At 58.4% G+C, this 22216-nt stretch overlaps 1 protein-coding gene across 1 annotated transcript; it reads left to right on the forward strand.

Moving 5' to 3' along the window:
* The first annotated feature begins 3693 nt into the window (after positions 1-3693).
* CASKIN1 (CASK interacting protein 1) lies at positions 3694-21979 on the forward strand. Its single transcript, XM_087815710.1, has 20 exons — positions 3694-3830; positions 10009-10060; positions 10168-10265; positions 10465-10610; positions 10700-10795; positions 10921-11051; positions 11551-11659; positions 11748-11856; positions 11944-12038; positions 12214-12331; positions 13688-13789; positions 13892-13980; positions 14057-14141; positions 14226-14317; positions 15053-15163; positions 15245-15346; positions 16775-16913; positions 16988-19048; positions 19718-20141; positions 20526-21979. The coding sequence occupies exons 1-20, from the start codon at positions 3737-3739 to the stop codon at positions 20620-20622; spliced, it is 4350 nt and encodes a 1449-aa protein (XP_087671836.1). The 5' UTR covers positions 3694-3736; the 3' UTR covers positions 20623-21979.
* The last annotated feature ends 237 nt before the right edge of the window (positions 21980-22216 follow it).

Raw genomic sequence — 22216 nt, forward strand, 5'->3', positions numbered from 1 at the left:
CTGCATTTCATATGTCCTCATCTGCCTCTGTAAGTACAGGAGCTATCCTGCTCCTCCAGGGCAGCTCCACCAGGCTCAGAGGCAGCTCTGGGAGTGGCAGACAAACATGCAGGCTCCAAAGGCTGAAAGAGGAAGAGTGCTGTGAACCCCGGCACCTGAAGGATGTCCAAAGCAAAGCAGCAAAGGAACCTGAGAGCAGGAGAGAGGGGTGGCACTGAGGGAAGGTTGGAAGACTTGGCCAGTGGTGTCTGTGGGGTTCCACCTTAGGCCCAGGGGACAGATCCTGAGCTATTTGCCTTTTCTTTGGGGGCTCTGGGTGGAGTGTGGCAGCTGCACATGTTCCATGCCTATAGGTTACTGACAGACCAGGCCATTCTTCCTGCCCAGCTTGAGCAGCTCCAGCATCTCTGCTGGGCAGGAAGGGGAGACAGGATGCATGGATGTGATTCCCTTCTTACGTACCAAGCACCAGCTGAGTGCTTACAGAGGTGGCATCTAGGAGAACGATAGAAACCATGGCAGCTAACATATGCTGCATGCTCCCAGCAGCCCATGGGGAGGGTACATTCGTCATCCCCATTCTATACCTAAGAAGCAGGGCACAAGGGCTCCGGGGTGGAGAGGGGCACCAGGAAGTGCCTGAGCAGGAACACAGCTGGTGGGCAGAAGCAGGGGCTGGGCCTGCAGGTGGAGGCTGCTGTGCAGCTGGGAAGGGGGCCAGCCCAGGCTGCAGTGAAGTGGCCGCCAGCTCTGCTCCAGGCTGAGCCTCAGCAATTCTGCTGGCTCAGCGGCCCCTCCTCTCAGGGATGAGATCTGAGGCCTGACTTCCTGGAGGGCTGCCCAAGTCCCACACCTCTGCATCCTAATCCCTCCACTGGATCAGCTGGTCTGCCCTGTGGCCCCCATCACCAGGTTTGGGGGACTCCAGGCAGATCTCTGTTTTCATATGGATCCTCCCATCAGCCCTGGGCTACAGTCAGAGCAGCTGGCCCATTTTACAGATGAGGCAGATGAGTGTCAGGAGCTTGTTCAAGGTCACTGGGCTGTCCAGCAGCAGATCTAGGACTTCCTGACCCTTCCTAGCACCTTAGGCTCACCAAGCAGGTTGAATCTAGGAGAATCTGTATAGCTCTCTTCCCAGGTCTGTCTTTCTGAAGGTGGACCACACAGCAAGGTGCCCACCCCAGTTGTGAGGGGTGACTAAGGGGTATAGATGGAGCTGGAACTGGGCAAAGAGCAGAAGTATAGCAGTTGCAGGCAGGGGCCAGTTCATTACCCAGAGGAATCCAAGAATTCTAAATTGAAACTTGGCCTTTCAGGCCATGATGAAGGTATATTTGTCAGGGTAGGATGATAGAACATATTTTATTTAACGGTTATTAGCACGATTTATAACATTTAAAAATTTAGACGTTCAGTGTGTGGGCATCTTTTTGTACTCTGGCTCTAGGCCCTCCAAATGTTAGGCTCAGGCCAGAGTGGTTTAGCCAGCCAAAACATAGAAATAATGGTAAGCACAATTGCTATTGTTTTATTTTTTTGTAGTGTTTCCTGTGTCCTATACTAGGGTCTGTGGATACAAAGATGAATAAAATACAGTTGCTTCTTGGATAGCCCAGGTAGGGAGACACAAGAATATCACAATATTCACAGCAGCCATTTGTTGAGCACTTACTAAGTTCTACTGCAAAGTGCTTTATTGATTGCATCACAATGTATCCTCAAATAACCTAAGGGGAATATAATTCTTTTTTTTTTTAATTGATTTTTAGAGAGAGAAGGGAGAGGGAGAAAGAAACATTGATGTGAGCGTGAAATATCAATTGGTTGCCTTCTGCACACCTCCCACCGGGGATCGAGCTGGCAACCCGGCCATGTGCCCTGATCAAAATCAAACTGGTGATTCTTTAGTGCATGGGAGGGTGCCCAACCAACCTAGCCACATCAGCAGGGTGGGAATATCATTCTTACCACATTTATGGAGGGGAAGCTAAGACTCAGAAAGACAGAGTGACTGAAAAAACAAATCCAATAAGAGGCAGAACTGGAACAGGTGCAGAAGCTAATGTGGGTTCTAAGCAAAAACTCGTGACCTTGAGACTCTGGGACCTCAGGTGAGTCATTTGGCTTTTCTGAGCTTCAGTTTCTTAATCTGTAACATGGGCACATTTAGTCCAAGCTCATCTATGAAGTGACAAACACAGTTCCTGACCCAGCAGGTGCCCAGGAATTGGTCACCATAAAGGATGGGGGAAATGACCCTTGCATTTAGGGACCCCTCTGGTAGCCCAGACCCAGGCTTGCTCCCTAAAATTCATGGGAGACCCCATGGGGGGGGGATGACCAGCTGCTGTTTCCCCTCCCCCACCCTCTGGTCACCTTCCTTCTGGAGGTGCTTGATGGTCTGGGCTGTAAGAAGAGGGGTATCAGGCTGTCATATGTGCAAACTCACCTAACAGCCTTGCCCCATTGGGGTGATGATCTTCCCTTCCCTGCAAATGAGGAAACAGCCTGAGCCGGGAGACAGACCCCGAGACTGTTGTTTCTGGAATGCTGCAGCCATTATAAGGTGAGGGCCTGAGGCCCAGGAGGTCAGAAGGGTGAGACCTGTGTGTGTGTTTTGGGTGTGTGTGGGGTGTCAGCATCTGTCAAGTAAGACTGTCCTGTCTGGGGCTGTCAGAGTCTGGGGCTGGATATTGGAGGGTATGCAGCCTTTGGTGGGGGCTCAGATTGGTGCTGGGCAGGCCTGTAACCCCATTGGTGCTGGAGATGGGGGACTGAGGACCCCTTGTTGATAGGTGGGGCCTCTACCCCAGTCGGGGGTGCTGCACTGGGACTGGGGTTCAGATTGAGGCTGGGGGGCGGTTATTGCCCTGTGTCGTTTGGTTGGTTGTGGAAAGAGCCAGAGGATTCAGGGGAAGAAGGTGCAGTGTGGAAGCGGGGTGTGTATGTGTGTGTAGGGGGTGCGGGGGGGGGGGTGCGGGTTCCCTGACACCGAATTCATTATTGGGAGATTCCTCTTCACAGTCTCTCGACACCTCCCACGGGAACCACGGGCCAGAAATGTCTGACAGCCTCTGGTGAGCCGGCTCCCATGCCACCGCTGGTGCCTGGGTCTCTTCCGTGCCCGGGTCCTTGCCCCAGTACCCGCCCGCCCACTGCTGCCGAGTTACTCCCCCGCTTGGGTCCCGCAGCCTCTGGAAGCCGCTCTCAGGCTCAGCGTCGCGGCGCAGCCACTGTGTTGGGGCTTAGGGTCCATTCCCCCCGCGGCTGCAGCCCCCAGCCCCCAGCGCTCCGGGGCGGCGGGGTGTTCGCCTAGGCCCGGCCTGACCCCTGCGGCCCGCACGTGGGGAGGGGGCGTCTGGGGAGGACGCGGCCTGATGTAGGGGCGGAGCCAAGGAGCCGGGCGCGCGCGACCGGCGCGGGCGGACGGAGGTCAGCGGCCACCGGAGGGGGACCCAGGCGTCCCGGAGGCGGTGCCAGGTGCCGCGCCCCCGCCTCGCGCCCGCCGCGGGCCCCCGCCTCCGGGCCGCCCCCCGCCCGTGACGCGCTCCCCGCCCCATCTTCGCCGGGAGCCCGAGCCGGAGCCGGAGCACGGCGAGGGGCGCGGGCGGCGGAAAAGGCGGCGGAGGAGGGAGGAGGATGCGTCCGGCGCCGCGGGGCCGCCGCCGTCGCCGCCTCTGAGCCGCGCGGAGCGCACGGAGCGCAGCAGCGTCGCTGCGGCCCCGGCCGCGCCATGGGGAAGGAGCAGGAGCTGGTGCAGGCGGTGAAGGCGGAGGACGTGGGGACCGCGCAGAGGCTGCTGCAGAGGCCGCGTCCGGGGAAAGCCAGTGAGTGTAGGGGGCGCCGGGTTGTGTGCGTGTGTGGGGGGGTGCGAGCCGCGGCGCGCTCGGGGGCCACCTCCGGCGCGGAGCCCCTCACCCCTCCTGGCGCAGGGCGGGGAGGGGGATGCTGTCGGTCCCCGGGGGCGGGGCGGGGCCGGGCCAGCAGCGCCCAGAACCTCGTTCCACACCCGCACCCCCAGCACTGAAGGAGAGGGGCGGCACCGAGCGCTGGGCCGTCATCCCGAGCCCCCCAGCGGGCACCAGGCGACACCCACCTCCCGAGTCGCCGACATTCGCATCCCTCCCTCCATGCCTCGGTCCTCTTCCCTCCCCGGGCTGCGGGCTGACAGCTGGAGGTCTCCGCTGGGCCTTTAAAGGGCAAGGCTGATGCCCTCCCCGTGGAGAGAGGGAGGGGCCCCTTGCGGTGAGGGGCTTCAGGGCTGCCGATAGTCCCTGTCAGACCCCCTTCCCGCCCTATGTTTAATAACACGCTTTTCAGGGAAGGGGGAGCAGGACCATGCTGGGGGTGTGGCTGCCCAGGCATGGCTGGCTGGGGGCCATTTACTGATAGGGGAGCAGAGGCCCAAGGTCGCCCAGCCCAGGCCAGGCTGAGCTCCAAGCAGGTGCAGACCCTGCTTCAGATCCGGGTCCTCTCTGGCTTCCCCGATGGGAATGGGGGCTGTGGGAGAGGGAGGGGTCTCCCACTGGCCATCATGAGCCTGTGCTGTGGGTGCCCCAGGGAAGGGCTGGGAGCTTGAAGCCCTGATCCCAGCACTCATCCCAGCTCAACGGGGAGCCTCCCTGGGGGCTGCTGGAGATGGATGGATGGGCGTGTGGACCAGCCACATGTGCGGCTGCGCACGTTTGGCTGTGTCAGTGTGTCAGGGCACCTGTAGGGGCGCGGGCAGGGCTCTGCAGGATGGCACGTGGAGTCTGGGCACCCCACTCCTTACACCATCCTTAGGGACTGTATGCAAGCCAGGGTGGCCCCCCCTCCCCTCTCTCCAGGAAGGATACTGAGAACTAAGACTGACTCAGGGAAGGTGGGAGGTATGTCCTTGAGCCCCGGAGGGACCCTCCTTCTGCAGAGCCTGCTTGCCAGCTCCTGTCTGCTCCGTGCAATTAGAGAGACACACATCTGTGCCTTGCAGTCACACATACACACTCTGGCCTTGCCTTCCACACCTAGTTGGGGCTGGATTCAGGGTCCCAGGGTTTTGAGGAGACTGAGCCTCGAAAGCAGGTGGAGGGATTGAGAAGTGGAAGGCAAGGTCAAGACTTCCACCTAGTGGTCGTGCCACCTTGGGCATAAATAACTCCAGCTCTCCAAGCCTCATCTGTAGGATGGGGATATTTGTGGTCCTTGCCTCCTAGCATTGTTGTAAGAACAGTGGGAGAGCAAACATGAAGCCCAGGCTCTTACTAAGTGCTCAGTAAGCACTAACTGGGACCATTTCCTCAGCCCAGAGCAGGCAGGCCAGGGAAGTGGGAGCATCAGATTCGAGGGTTCCTCCTCCCTTCTACTCTCGCCCCCCAGGGAAGGTGTAGAGACTTTTTCCTTTACCTGGGTCTCACCTGGGTCTCTACTTACACCCCTGTCTGGACTGGTCTCTGGGCTCTGACTCATAGGAGCGGGCTTAATAAGTCAGACGGAGAAATCCCTCCATGAATTAGCTCAGTCGTCATGGCAACACTGGCCTGCTTTGGAGTAAGATGTATTTTGATTCAGCAAAGTACAGCTCGAGTTTGGGCCATGGGGTGGGGGGCACCCAGCAGTGCTCCCTAGGGCTCCCTAGACTCCAGATGTATTCTCTTAATCCTTGCTCCTATTATCTCCCTATGCCGGCACCTTCCCTTGGCCCCAGCCCCCCAGTGTGGCCCTTGGCTCTGTCAGCCCCCCATCCCACCTTGAAGAGAGCCTCCCTTTACACCCACAGGCACTAACACCCTTAGCAGTTGTCTTTGAGGGAAAGAAGGGAAAATACTGGGTGGGGCTGGCTTTCTGCTTGGGGGGGGGTACCCTGCCCTTCCTTCAGGCCCAGCCTCCCCTTTCTTAATTCCCTAAAGATTTCAGGCCATCCCTCCTGTGCTTTCTCACCTTGGCTCACTAATAGTTCCCCTCTAGCATCTGACCCAGAGTTCCCTGCCTGGGGAGAGTTGGGAAGAGACTGCACTGGCCCTGCTCCTCTAGAGAAGCTGGGAGGGTACCTTGCCCCCTGGAGGTCATAGGGCTCTGTCACTCTGAGATGGGACTAGAGAAGACCAGGACCACATCCCTGTAGCTCTGCGGGGGTGGCTTCTGTGGTTGGAGGAGCATCTGGACAGAGGGGTAGAGGGATGCCATGAGGGTAGGGTGGAAGAAGGGTTGGGGCCTCTGTAGCCTCGAGTTTGGAGCTAACCTCAAAGGTAGAGATGGTTCCAGAGCAGTTAAGAGGGCTGGGCTGACCACAGATGGAAGAGCCCAAGTCGTGGGGCGGGCTGGGGGATGAAGTTTATGAGCCATTACTGATGTGGAATCCGTAGGACTTAGTGCCCTTGTGGAAAGGGAAAGGGGGCTCCTAGGACTTTCAACTTGCTCTCCACTTGCCTCATTCTCCCCCACCTACCCAGGTCCCTCCAGCCGTGCTCTGCTCCAGCTTCATTCAGAGCACCTGTCTCCGCCGGGTTCACTTCCCCAGTCCCATGCAGGGTTCAGTTCTGGGACCTTCCTCAGTGTCCAGTATGTCCCACAGGAATTGGAGGACTGCTCCAAAACCTCAAGCTCCCCTCCATCCAATTCCAGCTATTTTCCTCTTTGAGGAGACCTGTGGCAGGGAGAGGGGTGAAACGACCTTAGCATGATGCCCCTCCTCATGTGAGAGGTGGTTTCCTTTGGGATGGAGACTCCTCCTCCACTGGTGTCTGTGTCACTTCCTGCACCTCTGAAATTTCAACAAGTATGGCCAGATGAGCACCTGGCCTGGCTATGGGTTCCACTTAGAGAACCTGGCTCAGCAGCTGCCTGGGAGGCATCAGCTGTGGGAGGGAGGAAAGGGGCCTGGACTGGGAAGTCTTGTGGGAGAGCTGAGAACTGGCTACTAAGAACTAGAACTAGCCCTAGGTGGTTTTCTCAGTGGTTAGAGCATCGGCCCACAGACTGAAGGGTTTCGGGTTCAGTTCAGGCCAAGGGCATGTACCTTGGTTGCAGGCTCCATACCAGGCCCCAGTTGGGGTGCATGCGGGAGGCAACCAATCAGTGTGTCTCTCTCACATCAATGTCTCTCTCCCTCTCTCTCTTTCACTCTCTCTGAAAAGCAATGGAAAAAAATATCCTCGGGTGAGGATTTAAAAAAAAAAGAAAAAAAAGAACTGGAACTAAGAAAAGTGGGGGGAGGCAAACAGAGTTGAGCAGAGTGGTGTGTGTGTGTGGGGGTGGGTGTTTGAGAATGTCCTGAGTGTGCACTGTACAGGGTGAGGGGTGCTACAGGACAGCCATGTCTCATTCTCTTCAACTTAATAAAGAACTGTGGCAGGCCAGGCTGCACAATTCACAGGGCCTAGTGCAACATGAAAACATGGATGCTTTGTCCAAAATTAAGAATTTAAAATAGCAGTTTGAATGAACAGATGTAGATGTGTGTCCCATAATAGGCCAGAAATAAGGGAGGTTTAAAGTTAAGGAATAAAACCCTTTATTATTTCTGTTGTATCTCTTTAGTCAGAGTTACCCTAATATATTCTCACACTGAGGATTCTAAAAAATTGTTCAAAGAATTAAAGAGGGCATTCTGTAAAACAGATAAAAGTATTGAGCATAATGTAGGCTTAGAAACCCCATAATGTTTATTAGGAAAAAACTTGTACATTTTTCAGAGGTTTCTCTTTGAGTTAATATCATTTTTCTATTGGAACAACAAAAAAGAATTTAAGATGGCAACAGCAGAGCGCCCAACCAGAAGGGAGGCCCTTCTGAGTGTCTTGCAGGTCACATGCCTGAAACTGGCCCTGGCAGGTGGACAGAATGAGTGGGACTAGGTAGGACATGACTTCAGCCTCTGATTTACTGAGCAGCTTGTATGTACCCAGCACTGTTTCAGCCACCACGGGTACCGCAGTGAGCAAAATAAATAAAAATCCTTGTCCTCTTGGAGCTAGCAGTTAGCGATGGAGATGGACAGTAGACAAGATCAATAATGGTGATGGAGACTAAAGAGAAAAATACAACAGACATGGGATGGAGGGGGGGTTACCATTTTAGGTGGAGAAGCCGGGGGGGGATTACCAGACAGGGGACATTTGGATAAAGACACAAAGGACATGAGGGAGGGAATCATGGGAATAACTAGGGGAAGAAAAGCCTGCACACGTATATAACAAGCGCAGAGTTTCTGTGGCAGGGCGGCCAGTGTGATGGAGTGCCACTATATGGCTGGGACGGGTGCTGAGGACGTCAAAGGGCTGCATCATGCAGAGCCATTGCCCAGTGAGACAGGTGCTGTTGGAGGGGCTTCCAGAGAGGAGCAGAGGGATCAGATTCATTTTCTACTGGGGTTCCCCTGGGTATGGAGGCTACACTGAAGGGGGCAAAGAGGAATTGAGGACAGCCTCAATCCAATTCCCCTCTGTGGGGAGGTGATGGCAGTGATTCTTCTAAAGATGCTGACCTGGCCTAGGGTGGTGACCGTGGCAGTGGAGAGAAGTGGTAAGATCGTGAGTGTGCTTTGAGAGTGTCTTAAAGATAGAGCTGACAGGATTTACCAATGGAGAAGATTTAAGGTAGTCAGAAAGGGACTCGGGGCTGACTTCAAGATTTTGGCCTGGACCACTGAGGGAAGAGTGGCATTGCTGCCAATGAAGGTGGACTTCAGGGCCAGCAGAGTGTCTGAGCAGAGAGGAGGGGCAGGGAGTGGTGATGCCTCTCTTCCTGGAGCCTCTGCTCTGCACAGGAGAAGCCCCCCATGACTGGAGGGTGTGGGTGGGGTTCCTATAGAGCTAATATTAGTCATCACCACTTGCTGAGCCGATTTCTTGCTAGACCCTTCATGCTTTATGTCTGGAAACATCCTTAGGCTTTTGAGGCCAGCCCTATTAGCCCCCTTTGCGCTCAGCGCCAAGGCTATAGGGGTAGTAAAGGACAGAGTGAGAATTCGAATTCAGGCCTGTCTGATTTGCAGGTTTTGTGGGCCGTTGGGGGACCTACATCCTGCATTGAGCTGCTCTGCAGCAGCCCCTCTGACTCGACTCTCTTGGTTCCATGTCCTTGGGCCCCCCTGCCCCCATCCCTGTCCTGGGCCTGGACAAAGGGGCTTCTGTCCTGCTAGGCCCTCCCTCCCTCATGGAGCAACTGACCCACAAATGGGTTATGTAACCATGGCCTAGACAGGCAGGGGCTTGGCCCAAGTCTGACTGGACCTGAGCCCACAGGGAGGGAGGGTATCAGTGGGCCCCCCTCTTTCTGGCAGGCAGCTTCTGGGGGCCCCAGGAGGAGACTAGAACCCTAAAGGGAGGGCTTGGGCCCCTTGGGCTTCAGGTGGTTAATCCTAGGACCTACGCGTGCACCTATAGATGAGGTGACCGTTCTCATGTGGTCACTCAGAGGCACTGGCCCAATCACCTACCTCCCCTTCCTACCCTGCTGGATGGGGCTCATCTGTACTGGCCAGGCCCAAAGCTGGGAGTGGGGGGAGGCTGCATCCTAGAAATGCAGATCTTCCCTCAGAGATACCCTCATTTCTAGGTGTCCCAGCCTTCTCGGGCCACCCCCGGCCCATCTGGGTCCTTCTGAGAGACAGATTGGGCTGGCTCTCTCCCTCCCACTATCGGCAGGGGATACATGTGCACATGTGTGTGCCTGTGTGGGTGCACAACCCTGGCTTCTGTCCCCAGGCAGGGACAGACCTGGAGACCTTGTCCCTGTGAACCTCCTAACATCTTAGTTTATTTAGGGGGAAACCGAGACCCAAAAGCTGGTGGTACCTGGAGCTGAGTTCAGGGAACAGAGTTGAATGAATGAATGAATGAATGAATGAATGAATGAATGAATGTTTCTAGACTAAACACTTAGATAACTTTGGCTCTGAGCCTGCCAGGGAGCCAGCTAGCACCATCTGCCTGCTTTTGAGCTGCTAGAGGGGGCTAGGACCCAGGCAGGCTGCAGGAGGGGCTGGACAGCGCCTCCCTCACTGTGTCTCCTTCCCACTCCCAGAGCTCCTGGGCTCCACCAAGAAGATCAATGTCAACTTTCAGGACCCAGATGGGTGAGTTCTTAGCCAGGGAGATATCAGTCTGGGATGGTGGCCAGAGGGCTCCTGGGGAAGGCTGGGTGCCTGATTCCTTGCCCACATGTGTTTGTCACCTGCCTCAGCTTCTCTGCCCTGCACCATGCGGCCCTGAATGGCAACACGGAATTGATCACCCTGCTGCTGGAAGCCCAGGCTGCTGTGGACATCAAGGACAACAAAGGCAAGGCCTGTCAGGGACCTCAAGCCAGGTACCGAGTTGAGGTCAGGGGTCCCTTGAGGACTGGATAGTTCCTCAATTGAGGTCTCCACCCAGGGTCTCAGGTGGGGTCTAGGCAGGTCCTCATGGGATCTGCATCCTGCAAATCAGAGGTGGGCTCAGGGTTAGAGACCAGCTCCCAATGGCCCCTGCCTGTCCGCAGGCATGCGGCCACTGCACTACGCGGCCTGGCAGGGCCGGAAGGAGCCCATGAAGCTGGTGCTAAAGGCAGGCTCGGCAGTGAACATCCCATCAGACGAGGGCCACATCCCCCTTCACCTAGCGGCCCAGCACGGTCACTATGATGTGGTGAGGACCACCTCAGGGGTTGCAGGGTGTCTGGGGAGGCATGAGCTGATGGACACCCTGGGGCTGATTGCGCGTTGCGGGCCCTGCAGTCCGAGATGCTGCTGCAGCACCAGTCCAACCCATGCATGGTGGACAACTCGGGGAAGACACCTCTGGACTTGGCCTGTGAGTTCGGCCGCGTTGGGGTAAGTCTCCCAGGAGCTGAGAGGCACTCCTACTCTGTTTCCTCTCCTGGGGTTGGAGTCGGAGACAGACCTGCAACCCTCTGGCCTATTTCTGGGTGTCCCCCTACTCTGACCCCTCCTTCAAGGTGGTCCAGCTGCTCCTGAGCAGCAACATGTGCACAGCCTTGCTGGAGCCCCGGCCGGGGGACACCACTGACCCCAATGGCACCAGCCCCTTGCACCTGGCAGCCAAGAATGGCCACATTGACATCATCAGGTATGGTTGTGTGGGAGTGGGGTGGGGTTTCGCAGCTCAGGGGCTCTGCTCCTGACTTGGTGATAAGATGGGAGCAGTCTTGGAGCTGTGGGCACAGGGTCAGGCCTCTGGATGCCAAGGATACCTCCAGCTGCCCACATGAAGGATGTGCTAGAGGGGGCTGGGGAGTGGGCATCCATAGCCACATAGCCTGGGCTCTGTTGCAGTTCTGTCACTTGCTGGGTGATTTTGTGGATACACTTAACTTCTCTGAGCCTCATTTTCCCCATGGGCATCACAGCAGTGCCTGTGTTGGGATAAGACAAGATAACTGCTGTGAAGGGTTAGCACAGGGCAGGCACTTCCACAAGTGCTTGGTCACTATCAGGTACCATGTTGTCAGGGAGGCGAGTAGGGCTGGTTAATCCTTAGGTGCTTGGAAATCGGGGCTCAGCTTTGGGGTGCTGGGACAGAGGGCTCCTGCTGTAGGCCCTGCCTGCTCCCCCTGCCTTCCTGCCAGACTTCTCCTCCAAGCTGGCATTGACATTAACCGCCAGACCAAGTCTGGCACGGCCCTGCACGAGGCTGCACTGTGCGGGAAGACAGAAGTGGTTCGGCTGCTGCTGGATGTGAGTTGGAGGCCCAGGGGAAGCTGGGTCCAGGCAGGGGTGAGGGAATGGGGGGCTCTTGACAGACTTCACCCTCTGGCACACGCAGAGTGGCATCAATGCCCATGTGAGGAACACATACAGCCAGACAGCCCTGGACATCGTACACCAGTTCACCACGTCCCAGGCCAGCAAGGAGATCAAACAGCTGCTGCGAGGTGGGCCCAGGCGGGGCAGGGAATCTGGAGCAGGGCCTGGGCCAGGCTGGTTTGAAGGACTGGGGAGTCTACCTCCTGTGTCCCCAGAGGCCTCGGCGGCTCTGCAGGTCCGGGCAACCCAAGATTATTGCAACAATTATGATCTGACCAGCCTCAACGTGAAAGCTGGGGATATCATCACAGTAAGAATGGCCTGGGGCTGCTGGAGCAGAGATGGGTGGGACCTGGGAGGCTCACCCCACAGCATTTCTCCCTTTGCAATTGGGGAGCCTGGGGGTCTGGGCAGGAGGCCCAGGCCACCCACCTGTTTGACCCAGAAGTCTCCCTGAGTGTGTTCTCCCCACCTCATCTGGTCAGGTCCTTGAGCAGCATCCAGATGGTCGGTGGAAGGGCTGTATCCATGACAACCGGACAGGCAATGACCGGGTGGGCTACTTCCCATCCTCCCTGGGCGAGGCCATTGTCAAGCGAGCAGGCAAGTCCTACCTAGGTCTGGGCTTGGGGGCCAGAAGGAAGGAAGTGTGCATGTGTGTTGGATGGCAGGGCAAAGACCACACTCTGGCTCTTGTTAGGTGTAGGGGTCCAGAGTGGTGTCCAGAAGTGTACGCTGCCAGCTATCTCCTCGTCAGTGTCCTCATGCCCATTCCTTCATTTATTCAACAGACGTACGCCGGCCACTAGGAATAGGTGGTGACTCAGATGGGCATCATTCTTGCTTTCAAGGAGCTTGCCCCCAGGGAGGGAGGGGAGAAGGGACAGTGAAGTAAACATGGAATGAACATACCAGCCAATGACAGAGAATGTAGATGGAGAACTGCCTTATTTTATTTATTTATTTTGAACACATTGTTTACAGGTAGTTTTCATCGCGCGCTCTACTACCAGTCAATGTAAAACGTATAAATACGTTTCCCGCATACAATGTGTTAAATTTGTTTTTTTTTTTATTTCAGAGAGAGGAAAGGAGAGGGAGAAATAGGTAGAAACATCAATGATGAGAGGCATGATTGGTTGGCTGCCACCTGCACGTCCCCCACCGGGGGTTGAGCCCACAACCCAGGAATGTGCCCTGACCAGGAATCAAACTGGGGTCTCCTGGGTCATAGGTCGATTCTCAACCACCCAGCCACGCTGGCCAAGCAACCTGCTTTAGATAGGGTGGCCAGAGAAGGCCCTGAGAAATGGGAGGGACTGGCTCCAGGCAGAGCAATCCAGGCAGTGGGACCCACGTGTGCAAAGGCACTGAGGCAGGAAAGAACATCATATGTGTAAGGGTCCAAAGGAGGCCAATGTGGCTGGCACAGTGAGGGAGAGGGAGAGAGGTGTAGGACATGGCCACAGGGCCATGGAGTGGTTTCAGGCAGGGGACTGGTGAGATCACAGAGATGGATAGGTGGGATAAAAGTGCAGAGTGGTCCAGTTAGGAAATGCAGCCAGCCTACTCACAGGAATCTAGTTTCCTGGGGTAGAGATCCTGGCCCCAGGCTCCTGGGAGCCTCTTCCCTCCTCCCTGTTCCCCTGGCACAGAGGAGGTTGCACCCTCTGGCAACCTATACTCCCCCGCCCCCAACAGGACCACAGGGCCACTGGTGGGATATCCTGGCTTGGGCTCCTCTCTGCCATTCTCCTGCTCTCAAATGTCTAGGGTAGGGAGGGGGGTCTTTTAAGGGTCTCTCGGGGCAGGAGGAGACTGTAGTGCTGACCCCCGAGGTGTGCATGTGTTGGGCTTCTACCTAGGCTCAGGGTCGGGCCAGGGGACACCCTCCTCTCAGTATCAGGTTCCCAGGCCTGGGCTGGTCCAGGACTCAGGGAGGCCATACTTGGCCCACAGGTTCCCGAGCAGGTGCTGAACCAAGCCCACCCCAGGGAGGCAGCTTGTCAGGACCCTCTGCACCCCCTGAAGAGATCTGGGTGCTGAGGAAGCCTTTTGCAGGTAGGTGAGGGGCCTCTGGAGGGCAGGGACAACAGCACTTTTGCAAGGCAGCTCCCAAGCTAGGCAGGGCCAGCACCAGCTGATTCTTCCTTGTGCTGGCAGGTGGAGACCGCAGTGGCAGCTTGAGCAGTGTGGCTGTTGGCAGGAGCAGTGGTGCCCACACCCTGCACGCAGGCTCCGAAGGGGTCAAGGTGGGTAGGGTGGTGGCAGGGCTGGGGTGGCCTGGGCCCAGAGCAGTGCTGGCCAGCTGGTCTGTCTGGGTTGCAGCTCTTGGCAACAGTGCTCTCCCAGAAATCCATTTCCGAGTCCAGCCCTGGGGACAGCCCTGTCAAGCCTCTGGAGGGCTCTGCAGGTAAGGCAAGGATGCAGCACTGCTGTCTTGGCCGAGAGGTGGCCTTTGAGCAACCTTTGGCCCACCATGCCCTCTCATCCCCAGGTGCAGCCCGGTCCCAGCCTCCAGTGGCCCATGCTGGGCAGGTCTATGCAGAACTGCCATCCAAGAAGCTAGAGCCAGCATCGGAGGGCAAGGTACAGGGCCTGGGCTGGCAGCAGGGAGGGGTGCCCAGGGCAGCCTGCCTGGCCTGGCCACAGTACAGCCCGGGGCTCTTGACAGGCTAGCCCCCTCCTTCTGTCTGTCTCAGTCTGTGTGTGTAGGTGTTGTCTATTGTGTGGACTGCGCACGTGAACTAATATGTGTAAGAAGTGTGCACAGGTGTGAAGTGAACAAGGGTATGCATGTGTGTATGGTATGACTGTGAGGCGGGCACATGTACGTGTGTGTGTGTGAAATGACAGGTGTGAGACAAAACGAGTTGTGTACATGGGTGAGAAGGGATCTGTGTACATGACCTGCGTGCTGGGGAAGGTGGGAGCTGCTGGCTGAGTCCTGCATACTTCTGGGCAAAGCTCACCTTCCAGGGAGTAAGGGGCAGTGCTGAGGCCCCTTTCCCAGAGTCCCTCACATGGGGCCACACTGCAGGGTGTCCCTGGTGCAGGAATGGGGGGGACGGTCAGGGAGCAGCTGGACCCTCCTGGTGGAGATCACAGAACGATGCTGCAGTGCTGCAAGATGCTCGAGACGGCGGCATCCAGAACCACAGAGTGAGGAGGGAGCACCGGTGCCAGACTGACTGGGGCCTAGCTGCACATGGACCAGTGGACGGCAGACTGAGCTTACACAGAGGAGGCACTGCGGTGGTTGGGGTGTGCACCTGGTGGGCGGGCGCGTGGGCGGGCCTGCAGCGGGTGCCTTGTGTCTTCCAGAGTGCTGAGGCTGTTAGCCAGTGGCTCGCCACATTCCAGCTGCAGCTGTATGCCCCCAACTTCCTCAGTGCCGGCTATGACCTGCCCACCATCAGCCGCATGACCCCTGAGGTAAGCTGTCTGCAGGCTGGCCACCAGCCATGACCCAGAAATGGGCCCCTAACCTCCAGCTAACCTGCTTCTCCTCCCTAGGACCTCACTGCCATCGGGGTCACTAAGCCAGGCCACCGGAAGAAGATCACAGCAGAGATCAGCAGCCTCAGCATCCCCGACTGGCTGCCTGAGCACAAACCTGTAAGGCTCCCTGCACCCTGGTGACTGGGCCCAGGATGGGCAGATAGACAGACAGACTGCCTCCCTGGCTCCAGCCTTCCTCTGCCTTCTGGGGCTCCAGGGAGAGGAGACCAGAAGACGGTCCCTCAGCAGTGGCCCACCTGGACGGCGTTTGTCCATCACAGGCACTGGGGCCAGCCTTCCTGAGGCAGGAACAGGGGTGACAACCTGTGAAGGCCATCAGGGCGAGGGGAGAGTACTACTCTCCACTACATGCTCCTGCAGAGAGACCCTCCATATTCAGGCAGTCACGCAGGGACACCCGACACCCCTGCAGTGCTGTCCATTGCACGCTCACCCAGACACCAGAGAGGGGCCTGCGTTGATGGGATATGCTTGCACATACCCAGGCATATGCGTGGGGAAGATTTGTGTGTGAGTATGCTTCGTGTACACAGACAGCACACACTAAATATATTCAAGGTGCCCATTTATGACTGCACTCACAGATCCACACATTCAACTGCATGTGCCAGCTGTGCTGGCAGCTGACACCCACACTGACTGCAGGCCGTGCTATTACTAACAGGCACTCATATGGTGGGACAGGTTCTGGGCCAGGAGAAGGTAGGCCCAGGGCCTGTTGCATCGATGCTGCCTCTCTGGTCCTCATGCAGAGCTGTGATTTCTCCTCCATCGATAGGGGAAATGCTATGACCACCAAGAGCCCCCAGGGCTGTGGGTCAGGGACAGGTAGGTTTATACTCATCCACATTGGCGCACTCAGTCAGCTGCTCGGGGGTCCTCCCAGTGAGCACGTCAGGGTCCCATGGGCCTCACTTTGCTCTGTGCGAGTATGCTGTGCGTTGGTGCGTTAGTGATGTCCTACTGGGAGTGTGGACGGATGGATACCATTCACAAAGCCACTGGGTGGTACTGGGTGGTACTGGGTGAAGATTATCATGGCTGTTTGCACACACGTGTGAGGTGGTGGTATGACTGTGCTTGATGTGGGTAGGGAAGTTGCGAGAGGGCGTGAGCATGACATAGAGGGGTGTCAGTGCCCGTGTATGGCTGTCATCCAGGGTACGCGTGTACACGTATCTGGTTGGTGATACTGTATGTCTGTGTCCATGATGTGTGATGCGTGTCCACCTGGGTGCTGTTCCCATGGTTGCCTGGGCAGGTGAGGAAGCGTGTTCTTCCCCAAGTGGTGTCCTGAAGATAAGGTCACCCTGTGTGTGTGTGCTTGCGTGTGTTTGCACGTGCATGTGAGCTGACCTTGGGCTCCTGCTGGGGCTGCGCTGTCTCCAAAGCTGACACTTCTGTTGGTTTGTCCTCTGTCTGTTCGTATGGGGCTGGCCCGGTGCCCCTCCCCCGGCAGCTCCAAGTAGCTGGCAGGCTGTGGGTAGCCAGCTTGGGCTGCCCTCTGTGTCCCCTGCTCTGTAGGCTAACCTGGCCGTGTGGCTGTCTATGATCGGCCTGGCCCAGTACTACAAGGTGCTGGTGGACAATGGCTATGAGAACATCGACTTTATCACTGACATCACCTGGGAGGACCTGCAGGAGATTGGAATCACCAAGCTGGGTGAGGCCCCAGCCCCCACCACTTCCTGGTCCTTGCCACCCTCCCTGGCCTGACCTGCCCCATGCCCCACTCAGGACACCAGAAGAAGCTGATGCTGGCAGTGAGGAAACTAGCAGAGTTGCAGAAGGCAGAGTACGCCAAGTATGAAGGGGGACCTCTGCGCCAGAAGGCACCGCAGTCCCTTGAAGTGATGGCCATTGAGTCACCGCCCCCACCTGAACCTGCCCCAGCTGATTGCCAGTCTCCGAAGATGACCACTTTCCAGGACAGCGAGCTCAGTGGTGAGCTGCAGGCTGCCATGACTGGCCCTGCAGAGGGGGCTGCCACCCCTGCTGCCGAGAAGCCTTCCAACCACCTGCCACCCACCCCAAGGGCCTCTATGCGTCAGGAGCCCAGCCTGGGTGGGAGGGCACGACACATAAGCAGCTCTCAAGAGTTGCTGGGTGATGGGTTCCCTGGGCCTGGCAGCCCTATGTCACGAAGCCAGGAGTACCTACTGGATGAGGGTCCAGCCCCTGGTACTCCACCCAAGGAGGCTCGGCCCAGCCGCCATGGCCATAGCATCAAGCGGGCCAGTGTGCCCCCAGTGCCTGGCAAGCCACGGCAGGTCCTTCCACCAGGTGCCAGCCCCTTCACACCCCCCCAGACTCCCACTAAAGCTCGGCCAGGTTCCCCCCAGGCCCTGGGGGGGCCTCATGGTCCAGCCCCAGCCACAGCCAAGGTGAAGCCCACTCCACAGCTGCTGCCACCAATGGAGCGACCCATGTCGCCCCGCTCACTGCCTCAGTCACCCACACACCGAGGCTTTGCCTATGTGCTGCCGCAGCCCGTGGAGAGTGAGGCAGGGCCAGCTCCTCCTGGGCCTGCATCCACTCCTGCACCTGCACCTGCACCTGCACCTGCACCTGTGCCTGTGCCCATGCTGTGTCTGCCTCCTGAGGCCGATGTGGAGCCAGGGCGGCCCAAGAAGCGCGCCCACAGCCTGAATCGCTATGCAGCGTCTGACAGCGAGCCAGAGCGGGATGAGCTGCTGGTGCCAGCTGCTGCGGGGCCCTATGCCACAGTCCAGCGGCGTGTAGGTCGCAGCCACTCAGTGCGAGCACCTGCTGGTGCTGACAAGAACGTCAACCGCAGCCAGTCCTTTGCTGTGCGTCCCCGAAAAAAGGGGCCCCCACCACCTCCGCCTAAGCGCTCTAGCTCAGCAATGGCCAGCGCCAACATGGCTGATGAGTCAGCACCTGATGCTGAGACCAAGGGAGCTGGGACTGAGGATGGCCAGCTAGGGGTCCGGGCACAGCGCCGGCGGGCTAGTGACCTAGCTGGCAGTGTGGACACAGGCAGTGCTGGTAGTGTGAAGAGCATCGCAGCCATGCTCGAGCTGTCATCCATCGGGGGTGGGGGCCGGGTGGCCCGTAGGCCCCCTGAGGGCCACCCCACACCTCGCTCTGACAGCCCAGAGCCAGGCCGGGTGGCAACAGTGTTGGCCTCTGTAAAGCACAAGGAGGCTATTGGGCCTGATGGAGAGGTGGTGAACCGGCGCCGCACGCTCAGTGGGCCTGTTACAGGACTTCTGGCCACTGCCCGCCGGGGGCCTGGGGAACCTGCGGGGCCTGTAGATCATGGCCACTTTGTGGAGGATGGCACTGCCCGGCAGCGGCCTAGAGGTCCAGCCAAGGGAGAGGCAAGCGGGGAAGGCCCTCCCTTGGCCCGGGTGGAGGCCAGTTCCACGCTGAAGAGGCGCATTCGAGCCAAGCAGAGCCAGCAGGAGAATGTCAAGTTCATCTTGACTGAGTCCGACACGGTCAAACGCAGGCCCAAGACCAAGGAGCGGGAGGCAGGTCCGGAGCCACCTCCATCACTGTCAGTGTACCAGAATGGCACTGGCACTGTGCGCCGCAGACTGGGCTCTGAGCAAGCTGGACCCCTGGAGCTGCCCCCACCACCCCCACCTGCCGAGTCCCCACCCTCTGACCGGATGCACTTGCCCGCGCTACCCCCACCAGACAGTGATGCCCGGAAGCCAGCCAAGCCACCTGTCTCTCCTAAGCCAGTCCTGGCTCAGCCGGTGCCCAGGATCCAGGGGTCACCCACGCCTGCCTCCAAGAAGGTGCCCCTGCCAGGTCCTGGCAGCCCAGGTAGGTGAGGGAGCCATTTGGGGAAGGGCCTCCACCCCACCTCCCTACTCCATGGTATGAAGGGTTTTTCTCTCGGATTTGATGGCAGCCAGGTGGGGTGGGGTGGAAAAGTGTTCTCATACTGTCTCATACATCCACCTGTAGGACAACTTTGCCAACCCAGAGCAGAGAGGAGGGTAACTGGTCCTCAAGCTACTCAGTGAAGGAGGCACAGAAACCCAGTAATAGCACCTGTAGGGGGAGGACAGGTGCAGGATGCTGGGTCAGAGACGACTCTGAACCAGCTGGAGAGTGTCCCCAGCGCTCAGGAGGGAGGGAAGAGGCTTCCAGGCAAAAGGATCAGAGGTGCAAAGGCCCTGTGGCAATCAAGCAACCAAAAGGGCCACACCTGGAACGGGATAAAGTGGCGGGGGAGGTGGGGCGGAGTGCGGACTGGGTGGGATTTGGAAGCAGTGATGCAACCAGGTTTGCATGGGGCAAGCACGCCCCCTGGCTGCCCCGGGAGGCTGGGGTGGGAGGGGCAGCGGACGGCTGCGCCTCAGCAGAGCTGAGTGCCGTGTTCCGGCTCCCGGGTTTGAGGCATGGTGTTGCGGTAGGGCTTGTGCCGGGATGGGCAGCGTGCGCACAGCGCGACCTCCCGCAGCGGTGCGAGTCTCCTCCTCCCCGCAGAGGTGAAATGTGCCCATGGCACGCCGCCGCCCGTGTCTCCCAAGCCGCCGCCACCGCCCACGGCGCCCAAGCCGGCCAAGGCCGCGGCGGGGCTGCAGCCAGGCAGCGCCAACCCGTCGCCCACACCCTCGCCGGCGCGCCAGCCGCCCGCTGCCCTCGCCAAGCCAGCCAGCACGCCGCCCTCGCTGAGCGCCAGCCCCGCCAAGCCCCCATCTCCGGGGCCCGCGCTGCACGTGCCCACCAAGCCGCCGCGCGCCGCCGCTGCCGCCGCCGCCGCCGCCGCCTCTGGGCCCCCTGCCACGTCCGAGGGCGCCTTGCTTGGGGACAGCGCCCGGCAGAAGCTGGAGGAGACCAGCGCATGCCTGGCGGCCGCGCTGCAAGCAGTAGAAGAAAAGATCCGGCAGGAGGACGCCCAGGGCCTGCGGTAGGTGCGGGGTGGGGTCTGGTGTGGGTGTGGAAGGGTCGGGGTGCCTCTCCGGTTAGCGCACAACTGAACATGTAGGGTATGAGCTAGGGCTGAGTGGGGCAGGGAGGGGCGTAACCGGTGCCTTGAGGCCGCGGTCTCGGACAGACCCACACCTTACACAGTGGGGCGGGGCCCGGCGTGGGGGGGGCTTGCACTCCTCCCCAAGTCGTCTATCTTCTGAGGCTGCCGTGCTCTGGCCGAAATCAAGGGCGTGGCAGGGGAAGGGCCGGGGGTGTGGCCTTCAGGTGGCCCCGCCCACGCACTGCTGGCGTGAATGGAGGGCGAGGCCTTTTCCCCTGGCCCCACCCTGCCCTACTCTACTCACGCTGCGCCCACCCCCAGCCCCTCCGCCACAGAGAAGAGCACGGGCAGCATCCTGGACGACATCGGCAGCATGTTTGATGACCTTGCAGACCAACTGGACGCCATGCTGGAGTGATGCAGCCCACGTTGGGCCCACTCATTCTACCTGGGCTCCGGCTGCACACTGACCTTTACCTCAGGATGGGCATCTCTGGGCACGGCGCAAATGGGCAGGGTGCAGGGGACAGCCTGCCAGGGCCACGAGGCGGGGGTGGATCGTGCTGCCCAGTCCCTGCACAAGCACAACTCCTGCCCCCTGGGCCCAGGCAGGATGCCCAGCTTGGAAGACTGCCTGCCCTAGGGACCCAAGGGCTCTGGACAGATGCTGCTGCCCTGTGGGTGCCCGTCCCTGTCTGCTGCTCCCTGTGCAATAACTGCTGGGCCACCTGCCCACTCACCACCAGGCTCTGCCCACTGTGTAGAGGAGGGGCAGCCCCTGGCACCCCTGCCCTGAATCCATGCTGGGCCCACCCTGGGAGGTAGTGGGAGGGGGGGGCAGCCATGCTAGCCCCCTCCCCAATCAGTGGCAGAGCACAGGCCTATGCCCAGCACAGAACTGCCCATTGGGGACCTCTGCCAGCTGCTCTGGCACAGCACAAGGGGTTGGGGTCAGGACCCCTGCCCCACTCTACCCCACAGAATATAAGCTATTGAGAGTATTAATTTATTGGGAATGAGCTGAGGCAGATTTCCCTACAGAAACAAAAAGGTATAACTTTAACGAATATATATTTAAAGAAAGAAAAAATATTATTGATTCTATAGAAAACCATTTACCAACTGCAAGGACACTGGAGTCTAGCTCGAGACAAAAGCTGTTAGAGGCCCCGGCCACTGTCAGTCCTTCCTTCCCTTTATCCAGGAGTGGCCAGACCCCTGGTCCAGTAGCACAAACAGTAGGCTGGGGTCTAGGGAAGGGTCTCTGCTCCACCAGGGCCTCCCTCTGCTCTCTCTCCTAACTTCTCTGTGTCTGAAGAACTCGAAGGATGTGCCTTGCTGCTGGGCCGTGTCCTCCACGCCGTGGAGACGGTGGGGAGGGCTCCCTCCTTTCTGGGGGGTGCTGCTGTAAAGGTCTGCCTGGGTTTCCGGGGAGCTGTGTGCACAGCATGAAGTGGTGGGTCAGCCAGATGACAGCAGTCGGTGCAGGGAGTGCATGCCAGGCTGCGTGTGGCGCGTGTGAAAGTGTGCCTGACTCTCTCTCCCCAGGCCCCAAGTAGGCAGCCAGCCCACCCCCATCTGAATTCCCACGGATGCTTCTGCTCATGGTCCAAGGCTGTGTCGTGTGGTTGTTCTCGCCCTCTCTCTTTCTCTCCTCACCCCCAATCCCTCCAAAAAGTACTGACCGGCCTCCTCTATTGTGTTTGCTGATCCACATGTGTTGGACATAACTTTGACATTTCTTTTAAAAAAACAATTAAAAATGCCAAAAACCAGCGATTTTGATGCAGGCGGGTGGAGGGGGTCAGCCAAGGTGGAGTTTGGGCATGTGAGGGCCCCTTCCAGTTGTCACGTGGTGATGCTTCCCCTAATGGATACACCTGGTCGTCCACCTGGCCTCTCCTTAGTGGGTAGCCCAGGCTGGGGTTCCAGCAGGTGGGGAGGGGGGTCTGGGCAGGGAGGTACTGTCAGCTGTCAATAAACAGCAGAAAATGGCCTGGCTCACTTTTTGG

This window comes from Miniopterus natalensis, chromosome 3 (genome assembly GCF_054644295.1).
Source record: "Miniopterus natalensis isolate mMinNat1 chromosome 3, mMinNat1.hap1, whole genome shotgun sequence".
NCBI classification, from domain to species: domain Eukaryota; kingdom Metazoa; phylum Chordata; class Mammalia; order Chiroptera; family Miniopteridae; genus Miniopterus; species Miniopterus natalensis.